The following is a 24983-nucleotide window of genomic DNA, read 5'->3' as shown; positions in this document are numbered from 1 at the left end:
GGATGTGTCCATTGTTCATTTACGGCTGCTAATAAAAGTGGGTGTTCTTAACATCTCAGCTTACATCCCTTCCTCTGTCAAATGCCTACCCCAACCAGCAACGATCCATTTGGAATTGCTCACCTTCAAGTTCGGCCATCTGGACTTCGGACCACCGGTTCACATAAACGACCTCGCCCAGCCACCGATGACGAAGAAACAGAGCGACAATATTCTCCGCCAAGTTTGTCATCTACTTCAGCAAATCGAAATGTTATTCAGGCTGCAAAACAATTTGCTGCAAATAAGAAGCTCCGCCGAGAACAGATAGTTGAAGTCGAGGCGTTCCTCAATGTGAGTTTGTATTTCTCTTTGGTGCAGTACACGTTGATTCACAGTCTGTGCTAATAGGATACTGCCCTCGGACGTGAAGCTCGCTCTTATATCATCCAGCTGGACCTCAAGAATCAGATTGAAAAGATTGTCACACAGCAGGCTGCTTGGGTCCCTTCAGAGTCGCTTCAGGTGCGCCTTACGATTATGCCAACCATATAATATACTGATACACGCCGGTCTCGTTATTCACTAACTCAGAAAAATATCAACCATGACGTCGGGACAGCCTGTCTATCGCCAAACCTTTCCGCGTACATGGGATCCGCAACATCATTAATAATCGAGCGGCTCATATCTATCGGCCTCGACATTCCCAACACTATACATCAGAATGCAGCAGCTTACTCCGCCCTAAAAGATGTCATCAGCAACGCATTCACTCAGCGACGTTCAACCATGAAAAAAGCGGTACGTTATCTGGGTTCAACACTTCACTGTCCATCGTAAATTCACGGTTCAGCAGATTCGCTCTAGTATAATGAGGTGCAACGGTGATGACAGTAAGGTCTGGGCTGAGATGGTGCCATCTGAATGCCAGACAGTTATCGAATTGGCACATGCCCTCATCAAGGGGACTTCCTGCATGGTTATGCCAGAGCTTTGTGGCCGTGTAGCGATTTTGGTACGTCTCCGAGTGGACTTTGCAACTCAGCATGACTCATCAGTTGAATTTAGCGACACTGCTATGCAATAAAGAAAGGCAAGAGCTATTGGGAGAACGTCGACGGCACTCTCGAAAAACTCCGAAACATCGCAAAACATGACAAGGAAGCCATCAACGAGTACGTTACCATCCCTTGTTTATTCACATTTCTGACCCTACCGCAGCTTAGTGAAACAGATGCTTCAACAGGATCGCGAGAAATATGGGATCAACAATTACGAGATCGACAACATGGTTCAACCTTCGGATATGCAACATGAGATTGACGAGCTGATTGGAGCTCGAAACATCTCTGCAGCTACTGAAAACGACGACGAAACCAGAGAGGGAGAGGATCACGGACTCGGAGATGACGATGAAGAAGTGCAGTCAGGCCCTTCAAGTCATTCAACTCCATTAGGTTTGGCGGGCTAGGTGGGATGATTTGAGTTGGTATTGTCGTACTGAGTCGTATATCAATTATATTTCATATATGTTATCTGGCCATAACTTGTGGACTATCAGACAAAATATCATGATACATATGCATGGTGTGTACACTAGATATCAGGCCAGATTTACCTGCTCGACAATTTGGTGCATTTGTGGATATTCTTCTGTGGACAACATGCCAGCCCATCTGGAAACGACGAATATAACTTGTTATCTCTCATGTGCACCGATGCATGGCATGTACGTGGGAGGGCAAACATCGGATATCTGGCAGCGCGGGTGAGATATCGCATGGAAGAGCACGATGGACATGTAGGGGTGATTGTATGGTGACCACAGAGGTACGTAGCTGACGCCAAGCTGTCCCTCCAGATGGACACCAGCTCTGCTGTGTCCATTGTGGGGCCAGTTGCCGATTTACATGGCTCGCGAGAGGTTGGCATGCCGTGAGTCCATGGTCTCCCGCAGTCGCCAGCAGACTGAGTCCAGCTGGCCTCAACCTGGACGTCAATTGGCAGTGTACCACTTCCCATCTTGTTGTAACACTAATTTTTCCAGCTTCCGTGTGGTCCCGAACAGGTGCCGTTTGAGTCCTTTGGACACAGCGTGGTTAATGACTCTGGAAGTCTGACCAGTTCGCACTTCCCTCCTGTAGGGTAGGTAATTTCTGTACCAGTTTCAAAGCTGTCAAGGACGACACGGTTTTGTTGCCAGGGCCCATAACCTGTGATGTGCAGTGTTGAATAGCTTGTAAGAACGGGAAAACGTCGGAGCTCCAGAGTGCGAGAGAGTGGCTAAAAGGAATGTATAACCTCAGTGGTGGTTTGACACTATGATAATAGGGAATACCTAAAAGGAATGTATACTATAGAAGGTAATATGAGTACTTCTGAATAAGGGAAAATAACAGAAGACTTACACCTCAGTGGTGGTTTGACACTGAGGTGTGAGTGTACGTATTTAGTAACTATATACTCTAACGGAGATTAAAGGCACGTGTTTATTTTGATATACAACAGACTCCTAGGTAGGATTGACCAGACAAGAGTGAAGTTCTACTGTACACTTGGAGTACTTATATACTACACTACTTAAGGGGTAAGGAGTCGAGGGGGCAGGGGCCTCCCTATCTACGATGGTCTACAGCGATTGTGAGTTGGACAGAGTGCTCAACAGTGAGGAGCCAAAGGGATCGAAGGGAGGACAATCGCAAAGATCGAAATGATCAAGTGTGAGGATGGGTCGTGATAGCACATGAAGTACTATGGAGGAGTACTTGGAGTATGGCGAGTTCGTGACATTACCCCCCCTTAAGGGCCTTCACCCTCAAAGGTTTCGTGGTTATACCATATACCCAAGGCTGACTTTTCCAAGTACTTTTGGTGTAATTTTCTCGCGGTCAAAATGGCAAGATTGCGTTAATTCGTCGTAGAGCACCAGGGTTGGAACAATGGAACTTTTCGATCATTTTCTTACAACCATCGCCAAAGTTGTCAACCGGTTCCCATGTGGATTCCGATAATGGATAAGTGAGCCATTTAACAAGGTAGTAAGATGGAGGTTTTTGTCCGGCGATTGTACACCATCTTGGAGTCCAATATCTTTTCCACGTCCCATACAGCTTTTCCGTCCTCAACACTCGCTGGTTCTCGGGACACATCTTCTTGTTGGTGCTCAGCGATAGAAGGTCAATGACCGGTGAGGAGTACCATATGGAAAACACTGTGCACTCGCTTCCATGTCGCGGGGAGGTCCAACTTGTAGGACAAACTGCCGACCTTCTCAATAATCTTGAAGGGACCGTAGTGTTTATCCCCAAGCTTCACGGATGGCTGTTCTGTTCTAATGTTCTTCCCTTCGAGGTAAACTAAGTCTCCAGGCTTGTAGTCCTCTGCTGGTCTTCGCTTGGCGTTGTAGTACTCCTTCATAAGTTCTGCACTGCGACAGAGGCATGCTTGTGTGTCGTCGCAGGCTCAGTTAAGCCAGGTAAAGAACTCTTCCGCTGTTTCATTGTTCGTCTTCATGAACAGTTTGGTTGCCTTTCGAGGGTGGAAGCCGCACGTTAGATAGAACGGGGAGTACCTGGTCGAGCTATGGGCGTGATTGTTGTAGCAGAATTCCGCCATAGGAATCCATTCGTCCCAATCGTCTTGTCTCCAATTACAAAAGACTTGCAGGTACTGCTCGATTTCCATGTTGACACACTCTGTTTGGCCATCTGTTTGCGGGTGGTAGGCTGTCGATATGTTCATCTTGATACCCAGGATATTGTACAGCGCCTTCAAGAACTTGGAGATAAATACCATACCCCAATCACTGATCACCCATTCTGGGAGACCGAAATCTCTCCAAACCCGATCGAGGAAGAGCTTCACAATTCCTTTGCTATCAACTTCGTCGTAAGTGGGTACAGTGCATACTCTCTTACTAAGTCGATCAACCACTACCAGTATAGTGGTGTACCCATGAGCCTCCGGGAGCTTGGTGATCAAGTCGCAGGATATATACTGCCACAGTTGACTAGGTACAACATTAGGACTTAAAAGTCCTCGTGGTTTACCAGGGAAAGTTTTCGTTCTCTGGCAGGTAGGGCATCCCCTAGCGTATGCTTTGACATCCTGATAGATTGTGGGCCACCAATAATATCGTAGTATAAGTTTGGTGGTTTTTGCCTGTCCTGGGTGTCCTGCAAAGTAGGTGTTGTGATGAAACCAAACAATCTCGTGCCACAAGCTCTTTTCAGGGGGTACATAAAGCAGGTTGTCCTTGGTCAAGTAGTCTCTGTGGTTCTCGACGTTGCCCTTGTTTTTTCCCATTTCCAAGACCTTGACTTCCCATTTTGCCTTGTGTCTTTTGATTTCTTCCAGAAAGTGGTCCCCAGGAGTACCTTCAGTACTCGTGGCATGAATGGTGCAAAGGAATTCAGGTTTTAAGAGGACAATGTCTCTGTTATCATTCTCCCCCCTCTCATAGCCCTTTCATCTCGAAAGTAAGTCTGGTTTAGTCTGCGATTTTCCTGGTTTATGAACCAGTACAAAGTCGTAATCTGCTAGAGTGTAACGTACCATACACTTTTGGGACCCCCATATATTTTTTCTAGACACTCTGGACACCTTGGGCATGCTGCATGGGCATCCTGGGCATCCTGGAGATCTTACTCCACAGATTCAGCCTCAAGGCTAATCATCTGACTAGGTTACTTACCCATTTGGAAGGCCCCACTCTGACTCACATCTAGTAGAATATTCCAGACTACCTAGCTAAATAGTATATAAATCCCATGTACTATCCTGCTTGGTTTCCCAACCTCACTATTCTCCCTGACTATCAGTATTTCTTGTATTCTTCAATCTATTTCTTTTCTCTGAATCTAACTGCCCATCTGTGAATCAACCTATCAACTGAGTCTATACCAGACTTACCTGCCAGAATCCCCTCTGAGTCCCTTGTGTTCACCACAACTAACCACCTCCTTAAGTACTAAGTTGACTAGTGCCAAGCAGTTCCCTGCTGGTAGACAATGTTTCGGGTGTTCGTAGTATTTCCTTATTACAAGACATATGATACGTTACATAGAGTCACCAACCACATTGGCTGTCATCAGTTGAGTGTTTTTGACGTCATGAAGTACTGTAAATTTTGGTGATCAGACCAGATTTCGAATTGTACTCCATTCATGAGATAATGCCTCCATTCCAAGAGTGCATGCATGATAGCCAACATTTCCTTGTCATGGATATTGTAGTTTCTCTCGGTTTCGTTCAATCCTTTCAATAAGAATGCGATTGGCACCCACCCGTCCTCTTGCTTCTGGGATAAGATTGCTCCCGTTGCAAAGTTTGAGCTATCTGCTAATGGGCAAAGTATACCACTCAAGAGTCAACCTAATATCAGAGCTACGGGAGTAGCACCAACACCAAATCAACCCAAAAACTAGTAAACCTCCATGTAAAGTCTATCAAGAACTCTACACACCAGGAAAGATTGCAAGGGTGGACTGCTTGGCAAAGGTTACACACAAGATCACAGTCTCCATCCCTGTCAGCCAAATATGACTGCTAGTTAGCTAGGTTCCTTCCACCAGAGATAACCTAGCTAATAGCTTGAATTATCTGGATATTATCCAGCAGAACAGATATATCTGAGTGTGACAGGGGTGTTAGAGGTCTTTTAGCTGGATATATCCAGCAGGATGGTTTCTGGATATATCCACTGTGAGGGCTTCTGGATATATCCAGCTTGAGGATTGGTGGATATATCCACATTGGTTATTTCTAGATATCCATCTGATTCTTTTGCAATTTATACAACTCAATTGTGAAGTAAATCTTTATTGATTTAATATGTTGCAGTATATAGGTGCTATCATATTGTACTGTGTTACATTACTGCTTAAATTATATTATATTAAATGATATATTTTTACGAAGGTGTAGCTGTGCACAGGCCATCAAGTCCCTTTATGGTAATTCCAAAATATTCTGTTCCCACAATTCTAAAAATAACATCAGTATAGATGGAAGGCAAATGAGCCACTTTGGAGGCTATTTGAATCATTACAAATTAAGAGAAACCTGGAAGGACTACAGCAGCATGGTAGTTATAGAATTTACATTTGACTTGGCTGAAAATATGTTGAAAATGGGTGAAAACTAGATAAAACTGTGAGACATGATAGTTGTATCTTGGTCAGTTGTGGGAGTATCAGCACCAAACTTTGCAGATGTGTAGAGGGCATCAAATGAAGGGTGGGAACACGACTTGCCACATGTTTTAGATGTGTTGTCATATACATTTTATTAGAATACTCATAATCAATGACAGGCCTGTTAAAGACCAGAATGTGAGCCAATTGCTTAGATATTTTGGGAATCCAATCCTCTGATATACCTCTATCTATTAATAGGAGCTTGTGGGCATGGGGATACTACCTGTTTGATAATATATTAATTTCCACTTTTTGGCATTTTTTGATTAGAGTGGCATCAGAGCAGCTGAAACCCTGGCAGAGTGGTAGAATAGATACATATCAATGTTAGAAGCATATTGGAACATGCTAATATTGGTTAGCCAGTCACTACATAGAGATATTCATTTCAGGAACATTTGAATATTTTGGTGTGAATACTTTTTCATTGTTGTGAGAGGGAGACATCCTATCATCAATCCGATTGGAGATTCAAATTTAGCACACAAAAATACATATTCCCACCCACCTCTGGTATTTTTATCTTCTACCATACTCAGGTAGCAATGTATTCACCAATTTTCATGTTACACCGCCATATCAATTCAGGGAGCGGTTATAAAAATCAGAGAAGCTCAGAATCGAATTCAGAGAGTTGGAAAACCGCTAAAAGCACCCTGGGATCACTTAAATCGTTCAGAAAGTGATGATACTACAAGTTTTGCAAGTTACTGCTGATATGCATATAGTGGCAGTAAGGCAAATACTCCGAAATACTGCACATTATGTATTTCAATGAAAAATGATCCAAAATGGATCATCCTGGGGTGCTTTCTAAGGTAGTTTGACTCCATGAACTCGAATTTGAACTTACCTAACCGTTCCCAGACATCCCTGAGTAGATATAGAGCACGACTAAAAATTTGATAAATATTCTTGTATCTCCTTAGGGAGTGATTAGAAGCTTTGGATAAATTTAAATTCGAGTTCATGGAGTCAAACTACCTTAGAAAGCACCCCAGGATGATCCATTTTGGATCATTTTTCATTGAAATACATAATGTGCAGTATTTCGGAGTATTTGCCTTACTGCCACTATATGCATATCAGCAGTAACTTGCAAAACTTGTAGTATCATCACTTTCTGAACGATTTAAGTGATCCCAGGGTGCTTTTAGCGGTTTTCCAACTCTCTGAATTCGATTCTGAGCTTCTCTGATTTTTATAACCGCTCCCTGAATTGATATGGCGGTGTAACATGAAAATTGGTGAATACATTGCTACCTGAGTATGGTAGAAGATAAAAATACCAGAGGTGGGTGGGAATATGTATTTTTGTGTGCTAAATTTGAATCTCCAATCGGATTGATGATAGGATGTCTCCCTCTCACAACAATGAAAAAGTATTCACACCAAAATATTCAAATGTTCCTGAAATGAATATCTCTATGTAGTGACTGGCTAACCAATATTAGCATGTTCCAATATGCTTCTAACATTGATATGTATCTATTCTACCACTCTGCCAGGGTTTCAGCTGCTCTGATGCCACTCTAATCAAAAAATGCCAAAAAGTGGAAATTAATATATTATCAAACAGGTAGTATCCCCATGCCCACAAGCTCCTATTAATAGATAGAGGTATATCAGAGGATTGGATTCCCAAAATATCTAAGCAATTGGCTCACATTCTGGTCTTTAACAGGCCTGTCATTGATTATGAGTATTCTAATAAAATGTATATGACAACACATCTAAAACATGTGGCAAGTCGTGTTCCCACCCTTCATTTGATGCCCTCTACACATCTGCAAAGTTTGGTGCTGATACTCCCACAACTGACCAAGATACAACTATCATGTCTCACAGTTTTATCTAGTTTTCACCCATTTTCAACATATTTTCAGCCAAGTCAAATGTAAATTCTATAACTACCATGCTGCTGTAGTCCTTCCAGGTTTCTCTTAATTTGTAATGATTCAAATAGCCTCCAAAGTGGCTCATTTGCCTTCCATCTATACTGATGTTATTTTTAGAATTGTGGGAACAGAATATTTTGGAATTACCATAAAGGGACTTGATGGCCTGTGCACAGCTACACCTTCGTAAAAATATATCATTTAATATAATATAATTTAAGCAGTAATGTAACACAGTACAATATGATAGCACCTATATACTGCAACATATTAAATCAATAAAGATTTACTTCACAATTGAGTTGTATAAATTGCAAAAGAATCAGATGGATATCTAGAAATAACCAATGTGGATATATCCACCAATCCTCAAGCTGGATATATCCAGAAGCCCTCACAGTGGATATATCCAGAAACCATCCTGCTGGATATATCCAGCTAAAAGACCTCTAACACCCCTGTCACACTCAGATATATCTGTTCTGCTGGATAATATCCAGATAATTCAAGCTATTAGCTAGGTTATCTCTGGTGGAAGGAACCTAGCTAACTAGCAGTCATATTTGGCTGACAGGGATGGGTGAAAAGATTCCAAGAGCACAGAAGAAGGGATAACAGGAAGCTAGCATAAACATGTAAGAACCGAGACCAATTAGAGAAAAGAGGAACATACAGGAGGGAGCTGAGAAGGCCCAGGTACTTGAGCCTCAGCAAGGACAATGTTATCGGGAGACGTCAAAATAAAGCGATCGTTGTCCCATCGGTGAACACTGGAGTCTGCAACGAGAGGTAAGGGCCAGCCAAGAGCGCCAGCCAGCATCTTCAAGTGATCAGGAGAGAGCTCAAAATTGGCATCCTCCAAAAGTCCTTGAAGGACAGAGACCGGATCGTGGCCAACCAAGTGCAAAAGACGCTGAGATTCCAGGATATCCTGAGAAAGCGCTTGAGCCGAAGAAAAAGCTGTGATCTGAGCAGCGCAAGCGAGTTCGTAGGCTTCAAGTTGCCGTTGAAGGTTCTCGGCAAGTCACCACAACACTAGCCAATGAGTAAGAAAGAGAGTAAAGAAATAAAAGAAAGAGAGTGCTTACCAAGGGAATTTCTGCTAGATACCTCATACTGTTTGGCGCCTTGCTCAGGATCTTCCTGCTTGTTGAACGAGCACTTCTGACAATGGGCAATGCACCTCTGACAGGTGGGACAGTAACGGCACTAAAAACTACTACTAGGTGCAGCAAAACACACTCCAAGCACGAAGTGCGCAAAACCAAACCCAACACTAGCAATTAGCGTAGTTGATTTGTGGAGGTCGGTATCAATGGACACTCTCAGCAAGGTTCACTGAGAACTCTAAGATAGGACTTCAAAGGTGGGGCTTTATATGGTTCAAAACAAATTCAAATTCTGTGTTCACAAGTCAAAATGACAAAGGCTTTCTACGAAGTTCACTACTTCGAGGAGGTGTTCAATTCCTTCTAAGTTCAAATAGAACTATCAAATTCAATTCAAATTCGAGTCAAAGCGACTCTACAAGTTCAAGGATTCCAAGTACCAAAGTGGCAACAAATTCAAATCAAATTCAAAGTTCAAATCTAATCTTTTCCAAATACAAACACCAACTTTGAAGAAGTGGGGCAAAGTATGAGCCAGAGTCCCCTAGTGAAAGCACTTAGGCTTCTGTCGTAGGTTCCTGGGGAAAATACTGCTGCTACCACCCTTCATTATATACGCTTTTTCGAATAAACAATAATCAAAAGTCGAAGATATGGTAAAAAGTCGAAAATATAGAGAAATCCCTTTCAGAGATACCAAAGTACCCTTAATCAGGTATAGTACATGTCAATTAGATATAAAACTGTCCAGAATATAGTATTCCTTATTTCTTTTCCTCATATTTTCTTTATTCCTGTTCTGAGTCAGATATCTTTGACATTTGCATGTGGATACATCCTGACCCCTTTTTGTTGCCAAGGCGAGTCCCCATGTGCTCCCTTGTTCTCTCTTGTTCTATCTGATCTGGAATAGTCCAAAATGGTTCGATCTACATTCCAGGGGTCGTTTCTATGGTTCTTTCCTGGTAGAATATCCTTTCTGACCGGACATCGACAACATCTGCCCCTTTCCTTGTTTCCAGCTGTAAGTTACAGCCACCAGCATTATTTCCGTTCCTTAAGTCCGAAGTGGACTTTAGATAGTTACATCTGTCCGATTGTTACTTCCAGATGTACTTCTAAGAGTAGTTTCTGTCTTTTCAACCAATATCAAAGAAATCAATAAATTGATAGTAAAATCAAGTGTCCCCATGTTTGCTACAAGTATTTGCGAGTGAGACAAGGCCTATGCAAATGAACAAAGGTTTTTAAAAGGCTGCTTCATCGGTTCCTACAGGTTTTGGAACATCGAAGACTCTTGTCTATAAGGTAATTCGTACTTTTCATACTTCGGATAACCCGCAAATAGACCTGTGCTTTGACTAGCAGCTTGGGCTTGCTCTAATCCTCATATTATGTTCTCCATTTTGATTATATTATATATAAAAATGTTAAAAATGCGTTTATTTAGGTACTAGTAGAGTTTATCCGCGATAACGGTAAGTGCTGGCTGCTTTGCCTGGAGTCCAGACCTGATAACATTTGTCAGAGCCTCTTAAAAGGCAACCCTGACAAGGAGTGAATTTGTCAAACTAAAAGCAAGAGTTAAATCGAGACACACAAAGAGAAGGATGGACTTACAAAAGCAGTGGAGCGTGCGGCCTCTAATATCTGGAAGAAGTCCAGTTTAGTGTCACCGTACTCAAGTTGCAAATCCATCTCTATTAATGATATCAGTTCAATTGGAGGGAATTGAAGTAAATAAAGAAAGGCTTACTCCGAGCCCGGTTAACCCACTCCCGGGGAAACTTATCGCCAGATGTGCCCTGTTTGGCCCAGAGAGAACCCACGTCAAGTTGAGAGGAAGAGACAGTCTTGTCAACAACCTTCTCGACCACCTTCTTAACCGAAGTCTTGGAAGGGCGAGCTCGAGGGGAAGCCAGGGCGAGATCAATGTCTGGAACCTCAACCGAAGAAGGGGGAGCCCTGCGGGAACAAGTCTTGTAAGGCTGAGATTAGAAGTCAAAGAGCAGAGGATAAAAGAACTGAGAGAACATACACTAGTAACAAGGCGCTTGCTTTCATTGTCAGAAGATACCACAACTGGCTGAGATTTGGGGCCAGTTTTGAGCTTTTTTGGTTGAGGAATGACTCCCGAAGTTGGTGGACCCTACATAGCGGCTAAAAGAGTGTTAAAGAAGAGAGCAGAGAGGGAGACTTACCCTGCACTTTAAAAGGGCTAGGTAAACTAGGAGCTCCATGCTGGACAAACCAGGCGCAGGTGCGGCGTGGGATGAACCCAACACAGAGCAAGGTGTAGAGCCAGATGGACGAGAGGTTAAGACCGGAACAACAGCGAACGAAGAACGAGAAGGCTAAGAAAGAAATTAGTGGAGAAGGGAAAGGGAAAAAGTCACAAATTTACCTGAGGACAGCGCATGTAAGGAGCATTGGAGAGATAGCTCAGTAATAGATTGGGGGGGAATTCAAAGGCCTAAGACTGGATGAGTACTTGTGAAGACCCGAAAAGGAGTGATACGTACCCCATGTTCCCGAAAGAACTCTGCAATGGCTTCAGGAGAGTATCTCCAGTGCTCATCTTCCAAGCTGTAGTTCTGCGATAAGAACGAGACCCGCGACATCATGGCAATGCCGGGCAAGATCCAGACTTCATCGGAGAAATGGATGATAGCACAGTGAATGTCTTCCTGAAGAAAAGAATCAGATAAGGAATTGAAAAGAGCAGAATAGAGAACGTACTAGCTGTGATCAGTACTCCCTAAAAGCTTGTTGAAGTGCAGAGAACCCGAAGTTTGGCTGGGGGATGCTCATCTGCAAACGAATAATCCAGGCATGTAGCTCTCACAAGATGGACTCCAAGCCTTTGAGATAAATATCACTAGGAGGAGGAAGTTCGAGAGCGTGACCTTTGCCTTTTGCGGTGGAAGAAGACATGTTGTATACTAGAGAAGTCCTCAGCAACAACAAGAAAAAGAGACCAGAAAGCTGAGGCCCCAGAGCAAATTCTGGAGTGTCCCCGCCACAGTGAACTTACCGGAAAAAGATCGGTAATGCAAGAAAAACACACCAAGCAAATAGATCAACAAATCTATTGCTCTTAGTATTCTCTAAAGGTGGGGGTTCGAAAGTTCGGCTTGTCGAAGGTTACGCCTTCTTTGATCTCTCGAGATGGAGACAAAACTAACTCTGATATTGAAGTCTGGTCTGAGATAGTAGATTTCTCTACTACTGATCTGTTTTGTTTATATATTTACGAATCTAACAGTCTGAAGCCTACTTTGGCTTATGAAACTCGAACAATCTGTTGTGGCCCAAGTGCCTAGAGTTCCCAAGTGAACTATTCCAAATTCCAAATTCCAAATCTGACAAAAGCCCCCAAGTGGACTTAACCAAATACCAAATCTGTGTTCTGATAAAACCAATACACACTGACGGAGTCAGGGCAAAATCCAATCACTTCGAGAGTTCCTGCTTAATCGTATAATTTGGGCAGTACTAAACTGCTTAATCGTACAATGTGGGCAGTACTAACTAAAGACTCCTAGCTTTTACAGGGCTCCTTATATACTGCTCGAGAACTAGAAAATATGAAAAGTAAATAATAAACATATTTTCTACTGAATCTCTGATTTAGATGAGCAAAGAATTGGAATAGACATTGAATTTCCTTCTTCAGCCATTTCTTTGTCGCTTTTTAGTATAATCTTCTTCTTCCCTCGCTCTTCTCGGTCTTCTCAGTTTCTACCATATGCAATCCTTGTAGGTCCAAGCCCCTCTTTCTTCCGGTCTGAAGTCGGACGCATGGTCTGCATATTTGATCGCTCCTTTCCATTCCACATCTTTCCACTGCTATGATCGAATGAATCTCATATCTCTTGTTCTCCTAATCTGCTCAATGTCCAAAAACACTTTCCCTCGGATTATTTCTAATCCCCTCTTATCTGACTTCTCTTATCCTATCTCTGAGTAATCTAATCTTATTCAGAAGTTTTCAATCCCAGATCTCTAACTTCGCTCTAATATCTGTTAATGTCTTAACAATCTGTCTGTAATCTGTTTTCCTCAATATATAATAGAAGGAAAATAAAATAGTATACTATCCCTTGATTACCCAAAACATGTTACTGAAGGCAGAGAGGCCAATGAACATAGAAGGTTTGGAAATAGCTGTCTTCTCAAAGTCCTACAGGTTTCGGATTACTCTTCTCGAAGATCTCTCTCTATTCAATTTCCTTCAAACAGAGGTCTAGGGTTTTGACTAGCAGATCGGGCTATCTCTAGTCCTCTTATTCCACTAAATATTATCTGTTCTTCTTTCTTAAGGGCAAAAATTGAAGTCTTTTATAGTATTGCGCAAAACAGGCACGACATCGGGAAAGGTGTTGAAGAGCGGAGGATGAGCGAACGAGACAGCAAGAGCGTAGCAGAGATGGGGGGACTTAGGAAAGAAAGGAAGAAAGGCGGTTGAACTTATAAGTTCACCATATGCGCCACAAAACAAATATGTGTAAAGCCTGAGTAAGAAATCGAACCAGCACCTGACTAGAAAGGTCTAGAAGTTCAGAAATTAAAGCTTCGAGGCTCAGGATGGAATAGAGAGAGAAAAATGAAACAAAATTGAAAGTTGATGTCAGAACTTTGGATCATAGGAGTAGTGGTGTGATTAAGTCATGTGCAATCAAAAATCTAACCATTTTGGGAAGATTAGCACTCGATTGACAGAGCTTCAAACGCGAAAAGTTCTAAGGTCAAATTCGACAATGATAGCATTACCAGCGTGAGCGTTGAGGATTATCAAAGAGAGAGTGTGTGATAAGAGGTTAGCTTGACAATAGTGCGAGCATAACTATCTGAGGCATGATGAGAGTGCTGAAGAGCAAGCACGAGCTATCTGCAACTACACAACACTAGCCCAGTCTATTCTAATGGATTGAGGGCAGTCCTCTTTTGTTTGGGGGAGATAATGCGACTTTTGACATCTATGCTACATTATGTCCATTTCAGCACATATACTAAGTGCTTTGGAACAATATAGACATTGTATGAGAACTAGAGTGAGCCTGAGCTGCTAGTTAAAGCTTATGGCCACTAGTAGAGTACACTAGTACAGCTGAGAAACAGCTAGAGAGCATCCCGTAGAGCTAGCCTGAAAACTGTAAGACACTACGCGAGCGGTCACTATTCAGAAAGACCACTCTCTGTACTCTATTATGCACAAAGCAATTAAGGGATATTAGGTTGAGGCTTATGCTTCAGTACTGGACTTGTAGCTAAGAGGGATGAAGTCTTAAACAGACTCCTAAAGAGAGAGAGTGAACACTCTCGAACAAAGACAGACTTAGAGAAAGGCGCGCTGAAGTGTTGAGTGCTAGCAGTTCATATGGACTGAGCAGATGCTATGGAGAGGAGTAAAACACACACCCAAGACCAAGGATGAGATGAAGTCAAGTGCAAGCAATCAGAGAGGTGTCCAAACATGTGCAAGCATCAGAGAGAGACTGTCTTCAGACAGGTGGGGAGAGCTAGTGCTCTCAGATAGGATTGAGAATCAGATTCCATGCGCCAAACCATACAAGTTCTCGCTAAGAGACTAACCGATGAATAGAGACCAGTGATGTTAAGAGCCAGACTCTTCCAGACTGTGTGCAGATGCCTGGCGGAAAGAGCTAGCAAAGTCAGAGGCATATGCTAGTGGTACTAGCGAGCGAGAATGCAGCTAGATAGCATCGCCTGCAAGAACCCAGCATGGGCAGCCAAGCCCAAAGACGATTTGTAAGCTAGTGTAGAAATTGTATATATATCAGGCCTGTATCTGTAGTTCAGGCAAGCAAGTACTGCCAGTGTGTAGGAAAGTTTCGGAGCAACTGCCCACACGTAGCCTCCAAATAGAGATTAGATTTGCCCTGTTAAATCAGTGATTGGATAAGATATTGGATAAGAGCAAGCAATTCAGAGAACAGTTCAGAGACCTTCGGAGTTATTCAGAGAACAGTCTTCATATTGAGTTTCATAGTCCACAGAGGACCCCTAGCTTTCCACTCTCCCTTCTAAGTCCACTGGACACAAAGCAACCCTACTACAAAACCCCTAGCTGTTCAAGTGCATAGCACAGATAGCTGTAACTAAGAGCTAGCTTTCCCTAGTCTTTAGTATTACCCCTTTTTGGAGACAAGAAGCATACCCTTTGACAAGCATTTCCACCCTTGCAATTCTTCTGGGGTGTTGAGTGGTGATAGACTCTTCACAACTGGGATAGCTATATTGTTGATGATTGATTGATTTGTTAGTGCTACACATAGCACTGATAGGTTGGTTTGTTCTTGAGGATAGAGGTTGATATATCATTCCCAGCGCCCATTATCACTAGGTATTTTATCATACTCTTTCACTATCTCGTGTCTGATTGAGGAGCTTACTTGTTGTACTCACTTGCTAGGTCTTTGTGTTGTCTTCACCTACAAATGTCAAGATATTCCCCAGTCAAACGAGATCAAAAAAGAACCCAGGAGGATCTGGAGGCTAGTGTGTTATCAAGTCAAAGATCATAAGTGAAGAAAAACAAAAACAAAAAACATGAAGTTTGATGTTTACATAATCTTATGTAAGAAATGGCGACAAAACCCAGGCTAAAGAAACAAACCCTTAACACAGTTTGTTGATCTGTTCAACAATTGGCAGTGTACATCATTTACAGCACTTTGAGTATATGTTGACAGTAGTCATCCAAAAAAAAGATGAACATATATATGTATATGACCTACATCATCGATCTTTGCCTGGCTCGGCGCGACCAAAGCACGACCTCAGCACAGAGCCGCTTGTACTCCTCTAGCCTGTAATAGACAACTCTACCACCACCAACATGCATTATCATAAGGTCAGAAACACATGGAAGACAAAGTAGCCTCAGGCCGGATCACACCAGTGGCCTGATATGTAGGGTAAGCCGGTTGTTCACTCATTTTTTTTACCGGAGTACTGCCAACATATACCAAAAGCACTGTAATATAAATATTTTTCTTATTTGTTCTAGACACTCCAATGTCATCTTCTGTGATTCTGAGCTGTATACAAGAGAGCTGTAGGTTGGGCTGGGGGCAAGCATTAGCTTGACCAGGAATGCGGGAAGATCACGCTGCTCACCCATGCTGAGGAAAGACCCGCAGCGTGATCGCTGCACACCCAACCTACAGTGACGAAGCTAAGACCCTGAGGTGTCCATGTGCCTCGTTACTACCTTCTCAAATGCTCTCAGATACGCTTCATAGGCTAGCGATTTCCATCTGCCTGCTAGTCTGATGATCTCCAGGTTCTTCCCAAGTGATAGGTAGTGAGAGGCCCCACCTATTCTGAAGGAGTGGCCAAAAGATGTCCCCCAACCCCATGCTGATATAATTGCATTGATGCGGTCCATTGCAGCTCTCTTGACCATTGGTTCGATGCATCCCTTTGTGCCACGCCATGAGAAAAGTGGGTCTATTGTGCTTGCTGGTACTACTGTTGCTAAGTTCTTGAGGGCTGCTAGCAGGCACAGGTTTCCATGCTCTGTTATATGGACCTTCTGTATTTCCCCAAGTTTAGTGGTTTTCGCCGATGGTAGAAGGAGGGTAGCGTATGGTTTACCCAGATCATCATTACCGAAGGTAACATCTTCCCTTTTGAGGTGCAAGGATGGGTTAAAATCCGCTCTAGATTTTACTGATACTTCCCCAAACCTCATCATGCCCCAAAAGGCACATGTAGCCATTGTCCAAACACATGCGTCGAAGGGTTCGCATAAATTTAAAGTTGCTTTGAGTGCCGTCAGCATAGGCAGTGTGAAAGGGGGCCTTGGCGGTCGTTTACGCGAACTTTGTAGATGTTCGATCCCTCATAGACGCCAATTGATCCTGTCATGATCTTCCTTTGTTAGTGGGGCACTCCATCCTTGCGCAATATGCCATGCCTGAACTGCTGACAGGTATTTCTGCACTACGTCGACTGAGACAGGTTCAAACTGCACCCCTTCAGCTAGATTTTCATTGACAGATTCTCGTAGAGTTTCTGCCCATAGTGCGAAGGACAACAAGACTGGGAACTTAGCTGGGAGTCATTGAAACTCAGCAACCGAGAATATATCACAAAAAAGATGGTATTTCCAAAGACCGGAGCCATAACCTGCTTTGTCTTTCAAGGATGCCTCTGATGACCGTTCTGCAATGAAATGCAGCAATGGATGATCAAGGACCCTGGCTGGAGGGGTGTTGACACCTATCCACTTGAAGATATGCTCATCTGCACGACATTTTGGCTGTAGGGGTGATTCCTTCATTTTGAGAAATCCCCTTCCATCAACTTGCAGTGGGATGTTGCGTGGAGACTGATATGGGCTGAAGGCCATCAGGACCAGGGTATGAGCATGTGCGATAGATGGTGTGGTAGTGTTAATAATGTGGTTCTTGATGCCGAATGGAAGCCTTGCAGGAACAAAGATATGTCGCCTCGAGATAATGAATCGCTGATATTGGTGTGGCCTGGTATATTGAAACGAACGATACACTCTAGAACCACTGCACTCAACAAGGTGAGGTTTTAAGGCTTACGCGGCGAGCGGGGACGAACTAACACAATACTAAAGGGAGATTGATAAGCAAAATGTATACTACAGAACTTACAACTAAGTAGAACTTATTAGAACTACTCTGGGCAGTGCTAGGTTGCAAAGACTAAGGACTAGAATATAGAGTATATTCAGGGACTTAGGAAAAATGCTAGAAGCTTGCAAAGGGCTGGCAATTGCTAATGAAGCAAGAAAATATGCTTGAGGCACACAGGAAAAAGCAGAGATAGCTGAGTAGAGCAGACCACAATTGCTGGGAGAGAGAGAGAAGTACAACAAGGTACAAAAGGATACAAAATAATAAGGCTATCGAGTTGAGACAACTTGAGCTGCCTTTTATACAAACTAAAGGGTTCTATAGAATATTCTATGTATTGTATTAATATAGTAGGTAAAACAGCTGACTAGGCACATGACACAAGGTTATATGCTAATGAATATTCCTGTGGAAGCTTTGGGACCCATTATAGTATGCTATATTAACTAGTTAGTGGGTTTTTCTAAATGGAAGTGCCAAAATGATGAAAACAGGTCATGTGTCATGGTCATGGGGTATTATCCATGGAGTAGATAGTCGTACTAGGACAATTTGAGTGTAATTTAGAATATTCAAAAGAAAATTTATGGCAGGTGACCTTTTTGGGATGAGGCGGGACTGTGTAGCAACATGGACACGTGAGCATGACAGAGGAGATAATTGACACGCGTCAAACCGCGACTGATTCGATTCGTGACATATATGAACTGCCTTGACAAAAATTTGGTTCTTTGCTTGAAGTAGGTAGATGTGTTTGAGGGTCTGGTTCACCTCTTTGTTTTTCGCCTGACCTTTGTGCACTACCCAAACTATGCCTTCATTGTCTGAACGAGCCACGATTCTGTCTCTTGCCATGAAACCTATGTGTCCTTCGGCACACAGTTGAATGAGGAGACGTAGGCCAAGCTCTACTGCAGTTGCTTCAGCCCAGCCAATGTCATATTGGTGTCCAGGACCTATTTTGACATTTTGTGCCCATTTCCAGACAGCGAAGAAAGGGCCAATTACCACCCCAATGCCGAATGAAGTGCTGGCATCCCCCCACCACTGTATGTCTATTGGCTCCCTTGATTTTAGTGGCATGACCAGGTTCGACACTTGTAAGAGGTACTGTATCCAGGACAGGTCCTTCCTGACAGAGGGGGGTGGTCGCAGGCATGACCTTGAACACAGGAACATCTGGGAAAAGTAGGAGATCGATGGAAGGAAAGGCCATATCAATCGATAAATGCAGGCAATATGAACCAACTTTCCATGAAGGCTTGCTGCCTCTTTCGCTGTGAATTTGGCATCCTCCTTCTGCCAGGTCTTCACTAGACTCTTCACTGCATTGAGCTTCTTGTCTGGAAGTGACACTGATCTTGTGTCCAGGTCCCAGTCGAAGCCTATGTATCTCTGAAGAATTGCTAGCCTCCTTAGCTTGGTTAGGCTCCAAGGAACTCCAAGGCATGCTGTTAATGAGATGAAGCTCTCCTCTGTCCACGTATCTCCAGGAAACCATATAACAAGAAAGTTGTCTACCCATTTCAACAACGCCCGAAATCTGTATGCTTTGTAGATGGCAACCAGCATGTCCGTTACTGAGCCAAATACCCCAGCACTGGATGTTAAGCCAAACATCACCGCACAGTCTACCCAAACTCTCCCTTCCCATAGAATACACAATGCCCATTGCTGGTCTGGACGTATTGGGGTGAGACAGTAGGTTGAATATCGCAGCTCAACACCCAGGCGGGAGGGAAAGAATCAAGTCTGCTGTTTTGTCAAATATTCCCCATTTGGTTGGATAATCCTCTGAGCATATGCTGGTGTTGATGGAAAGGATAGTTGGATTGTTTCTGGGGTATGACATATCTTGCACCAGTCGAAATTTGTTTGTGTGTGGTTTTGGCACCAGTCCTAGTGGAGACATTCTGAATGGCCCAATGATTGACTCTAGCTCTGCAGGGGTATATGATCGCGAGTACCTTCCGGCTGCCTCCTCTTCCGCAATGTATGATGATATGAATTTTGGGTCTAGTTTTGAAGATGCATGGTTCTCGAAAGGTGTATGTGCAGTTTGGTTTGTTGCAGATACCCATGTCAAAACCATGCCAAATACCATGTACAATGTGGGACCAGTCGTCAAGAAGATTAAGTTGTTGTAGTGTATGTTCAATGAGATTTGCGTTAAGCGGTGTGACTATCTTGCAAGGATGATCATCCGGAGTGTTTGCATGAGGCTGCGACATGTCCTGATTTGCCGCAGATGCTGCAGTCATGCAGCCCATAGCAACTGGATTCAAAATGGCATGTTGATGTTCTGGTGTTCCGAAAGCAAAAGAGCTTACCAGATGGTGCTGCTAAGGCTGAATGTTTGCCACGTTTCACTACAACTGCACAGGCAATGCTGGCTTTGGTCGTTGATTCACTGCAGGCATCAATGAGGTGATCTAACCCGCCACACCTGTAGCAAGAAACAGATCCAGGTCTTCTCTTCGCTGGTGTGGGAGAAGGATCTCGGCCATATGATTTATGTTTCTGGGGAGAGGATGCACTGCTTGAGAAGGAACATGAAGCTCCCGACTGAAGCACATTCACAGATGCTTGAAGATTCTCCAGCCTGCTCGCTGACGATGATGCTGCCACTGAAGCAATCAAGGTCAATGATGCTAAATCAAGGGGGGCTACATCATGCCTTGGATTTGAGCATGCTAGTTCTCTCTGTCTTATGTCATATTGGTATGCCACAGCCATGCCATGACTGTTGTATATGCTCTCCACGCTTTCAAAATGTTTCTCCATTTTGACCACTCTTAGATCTCCATGGTGCTCTCGAATCAACTTGACATAGGTCTTGCTAGCACCTACCCACTTGTTGAATGGCAGGAACTTCTCGCCTTTCCTGTCAAGGGGTTTCACCTTCCATGTGCCATCTTTGAAAGTCATCTCCTCTTCATCAGGGGCAAAATAATCCGCTTGCGCAGCAATTACAGACAAGGCAACATATTTGTTTGATTTGACTGCCTCGGCAACGCGATCAGAGACAGCTGGTATACGTGTAATGACATTAGCAATAGTGAACGAGGGTTATGTGGAAAACTGATGATGTCCCGCAAAGAACTCATGTATATGTAGCTGGAAATTGTGTTCATTGAATATGTCCTCCAGCAGTTGCACTCTGTTAAGGACGTGCAGAATGACTCGGAACCGAAGGGAGAAACGATAAGATAAGATATAAGATATGTACGGAAGGATATACTAAAAGAGGAATGATCTAAGATGAAGAGAGGAAAGAATCAGAGTTGATCGGAGTGTGTCGGAGAGCGACGAGGAGAGTGAAGGAGGTTGAAGAGAATGACGGAGTCTTGACAGTAGCCGAAGTTATTGGACAATGGCTCCCTGAGTTGAACTGCCTTAGACCAGGTCACTGGGAAACCAGGGTCGAGTTTAATTCTAAAGAATGTAACTACTAAGTCGTACATCTTATATAGGATAGAATCGTACAAGGTCTGAGACGGATCCAATAGTTGGATCCGCATTCGGACCACCGACTCCCAAGCCGATAGCCTAGGCTTTAATGGATAGTACAGAGATTAAGGTAAGTGGAGTAAGTAAGAATAGAATGAAAGTGATTGTGACCAGTCGGTCCAGATCAGATCAGATCAGATCGGACCGGCATGGATGTAACAGTATCCCCCTCTTAAGGTTCTTGCCCTCAAGAACCTTTCCGAGACAGAAACCGAGAAATGAAAAAAAATCGTAAGTAGTTTGGAAATAAATGGAGTCCAAAGAGGCGTAAAATCGTAAGGTAAAATGATCGAGTGATAGCCGATAGGCCAAAGCAAGACAAACATGAAAAAGTGATATAAGGCGTACCATGAAAATTTCAAAGTCCAATCTTCCTTGTCCTCCCTCCGCATCTTCTCTCAAATCACATCTTAGTTCATCATGTCCAACATCGTCCAGCCCCCTCCCCACCTCGCTGTACCCATCCCCAAACCGACTTTCAAGCACAAACCTTTCAACGAGTCGAAACCCAATTGGATGCCGAAGATTTTTGATAAGGACAAGTTCAATTGTGCTTGGCCGGATGGGATTCTGAGGAAGGAATGGGCTCAAAAAGTGGAAGAAGAACAAGAGAAGGTCAGGTCGTTCAACTTGGAGCTGGAGGAGGAGATGAAGCAGTGGAGGAAAGTGCGGAATGCGCATGAGGATGCTGAGGATGAGAGAGCGGAGGCTGTGGAGGCCAAATTGAAGGCGTGGGAGGAGTTGGAGGCCGAAAGGCACCGACAACTTGAAGCGTGGTGGGAGGAGGAACAGCTGAAGAGAGAAGAGGAGGAGGTGAAGGGGAAAGGGAAGGAAGTGAGCGCTGGTCCGAGTGGATCCGGTGAGAATGATGGAGAGGAAGATTCCGATGGAGGCAAAAAGGTAAGTTCAACAATTTTCTAACTATTCTTTCTTTCATTTGTTTTCAAACAGCTAATTTTCACAAATGCTGACGATGCCTTCAAACAGGGTGAAATACTTGGATACCAGTGAGGACAAAGGGATGCCGAGGCATCGCTGAAGAGCCCTATCGTGGGTTATCTCAAACACGGCCACCCGGATCCAAAAGGGAAGGGAAAAGCCAAAGAAAGGGCCTATGTAGAGGCCGAAAATAGTAAGTGCCTTTTCTCTGAGTAAATTTTTGATACTAATCAGTTTATACAGAGTGCAAGCAATGTTCCGAGCAGGACATCGTTTGTCGGATCCCCAACGGGCCGAGTAAAGTGAAAGCTTGCGAGGCATGCAACGCCAAGAAATTGGGTTGCTCGTTCGCTGGAGGAAGTCGATCGGCCGTAGCGGTCCCCAGTTATACACGGTTAGAGGAGCTTATGGAGGAGATGATAGTGGAGCAGAGGCGGACAAACCAGCTCTTAACTGAGCTAGTCGTTCAAAAAGTAAGTTCCTTTTTGTTACTTGTACCTCGTTAACTAATTGTCTGTTTTTTGCAGAATCCTCAAAGATCGCAATTCCCAAAGCAGAGGCCGGACCTAGCACCAAGCCGAAAAAAAGAAGAAGGATTGTGAAATCGGTTGAAGTTGAAATACCAAAAAGAAAGGATACCGAGGAAGAGCTGAAAGAAACCGGCAATGAAGGGGAGGATGAAGATATGGAAATGGGAGAGTGAGGGAACGTAAGCAACCGAAGTCGGACCTGAATAGGTATAAAATGTAAATAGAACGGACCGAATTGGCCATTTGGGCCTTGGATTGTAAAAACTCTTCTTGAAATTGAACAGAGTGAAATGAGTGAATGAGGATCATAAGGATCTGGCAGGACCCGGTCTACGTGAAATTCCATAATGATCTCCTCAGCCTGGAAGTTATCGGCCGGGATCCAAGAGTATTCTTCGTCAGTACCTTCATATCCTAACCACCGTACATAGTACTGCAGCTTGCATCGGAACCATCGGTCGATTTTGGAATTGAGTATCTCCGAGACCTCATAATGATCTTCAGAGTCTTCGACGATAACGGGTCTGGGCAGGTCCTGGACACGATTAGGGATAGGATTAGGAAGGATAGGTTCTAGTTGAGAGACCTGAAAGACGGGATGAATAGAGCGGAGTTCTGTCGGAAGCCGAAGAGTGTAAGCAACTGTGGACGGTTGAGCTATGATTTCAAAAGGACCGAGATACTTCTCCGAGAACTTCTTGGTCAGCTGAGTCGATTTGATGTTTTTCGCTGTCACCATGACTCAGTCTCTGACCTTCCATTCAGGATGCGGTATAAGCTTTTTGTCCTTCTGTTCCTTGTAGCGTTTCTGAGCTGCTGTTAACTCATCACGGAGCATAGAATGTAATTCGTCTAGATTGACAACAATCTCATGGGCCCGTTCGGATGCGATATCGCATTCTGGATGGACAGTGATGTTCAGATGATAACCCTTGTTGGCAAAGAAAGGAGAGATGCCAGTGGAAGCGTTCGGAGCGTTGTTATATGCGAACTCTGCTAAGGGAAGAAGTTCGTCCCAATTGTCCTGCTGGTAATTGCAGTAGATTTGGATGTACTGTTCTAAAGTTTGATTAGCTCGTTCGGTCTGTCTGTTGGCCGAAGGGTGATATCCGGAAGTGAAGTGAAGCTTCATATCCAGAGTGGTACCTAAGGAGCGCATGAATCGAGAGACGAATTCGGAACCACGATCAGAAGTGACATGATTCGGAATCCCATGTTTAGAGAAGACATGAATAATGAAGATGCGTGCAAGTTGTTCTGAAGTGATAGTAGTGTCGGTTGGAATGAAAATGGATTGTTTAGAGGCACAATCTATAATGACTAGGATGGAATTATAGCCATTAGAATTTGGGAGTTCTTCGATGAAGTCCATGGATATAGAATCCCACAGATGGGCTGGAACTGGTAGAGGCTGAAGCATACCGTACAGTCGATGTCTCGGAGACTTGTTCCTATTACAGATAACACAGGACTTAACGTAATCACGGACCAATTCACGGATCTGTGGCCAAGTGTACTGTCGGCGGATAGTCTCTCGGGTACGATTCTGACCGAAGTGTCCAGCTAGAATATGGTCATGAAAGATGTGGAGGACCTGGAGTTGGAGATCCTTAGCATCTGGAACGTAGATTCGTTCATCAAGACGAAGAAAACCAGACTCATCTAAAGACCAACGGGATTTCTCGGGATCTGTAGCGGACCGGAAATGTTCCAGAAGGGATTCGTCTTCTGACTGAGCTGTTCGGATGTCTTCGTGAAGTTGTTCAATGTCCATAATGACACTAGCACGAAGGACGGGGCCTTCAAGGAAGGTAGCATAGAGGGAGGAGGAGAGTTGTTCTTGTGTAAAGACTGGACGGAAGTTATGAGGATTAAGACTGGCATAAGCGGTGTCCCCCTCTTTAGGGTAGACGTCCCATCGTCTATTAAGAGCGTCCGGTTTAGTTCTGAGACGTCTGGGACAGAAACGAATAACCATGTTAAAATGAGAGAGATATTCGGACCACCTAACTTGCCGACAGGTAAGAATCTTGGTAGAAGTGAAGTATTCCAAGTTCTTATGATCTGTAACCACGTCGACCGGATCTCCAGAACCCTCCAAGTAATGTCGCCACCATTTGAACGCTTCAAATATAGCAAGAAGCTCCTTGTCGTGGACGTCGTAGTTGAGTTCGGGAGGCGT

General features: G+C 43.8%; 3 protein-coding genes across 3 annotated transcripts; 1 reads left to right on the top strand and 2 right to left on the bottom strand.

The window, feature by feature from the left end:
- Positions 1-81: 81 nt before the first annotated feature.
- On the top strand, positions 82-1453 carry E1B28_005942 (uncharacterized protein; the record flags this gene model as incomplete). The annotated part of the gene is made up of 6 exons (XM_043150545.1): positions 82-333; positions 391-504; positions 574-783; positions 839-997; positions 1051-1157; positions 1204-1453. The coding sequence occupies 6 exons, from the start codon at positions 82-84 to the stop codon at positions 1451-1453; spliced, it is 1092 nt and encodes a 363-aa protein (XP_043011633.1).
- Positions 1454-8627: 7174 nt separating this feature from the next.
- E1B28_005941 (uncharacterized protein) lies at positions 8628-9192 on the bottom strand (the record flags this gene model as incomplete). The annotated part of the gene is made up of 3 exons (XM_043150544.1): positions 8628-8699; positions 8751-9092; positions 9166-9192. The coding sequence occupies 3 exons, from the start codon at positions 9190-9192 to the stop codon at positions 8628-8630; spliced, it is 441 nt and encodes a 146-aa protein (XP_043011632.1).
- Positions 9193-10649: 1457 nt separating this feature from the next.
- On the bottom strand, positions 10650-11810 carry E1B28_005940 (uncharacterized protein; the record flags this gene model as incomplete). The annotated part of the gene is made up of 7 exons (XM_043150543.1): positions 10650-10757; positions 10807-10886; positions 10943-11174; positions 11225-11335; positions 11388-11540; positions 11591-11659; positions 11709-11810. 7 exons carry the CDS (start codon positions 11808-11810, stop codon positions 10650-10652), a joined length of 855 nt encoding a protein of 284 aa, XP_043011631.1.
- Positions 11811-24983: the final 13173 nt, after the last annotated feature.

This window comes from Marasmius oreades, chromosome 3 (assembly GCF_018924745.1).
Source record: "Marasmius oreades isolate 03SP1 chromosome 3, whole genome shotgun sequence".
NCBI lineage: Eukaryota > Fungi > Basidiomycota > Agaricomycetes > Agaricales > Marasmiaceae > Marasmius > Marasmius oreades.
The sequence above is the reverse complement of the archived record's forward strand: the minus strand, read 5'-3'. Positions and strand labels throughout refer to the sequence as shown.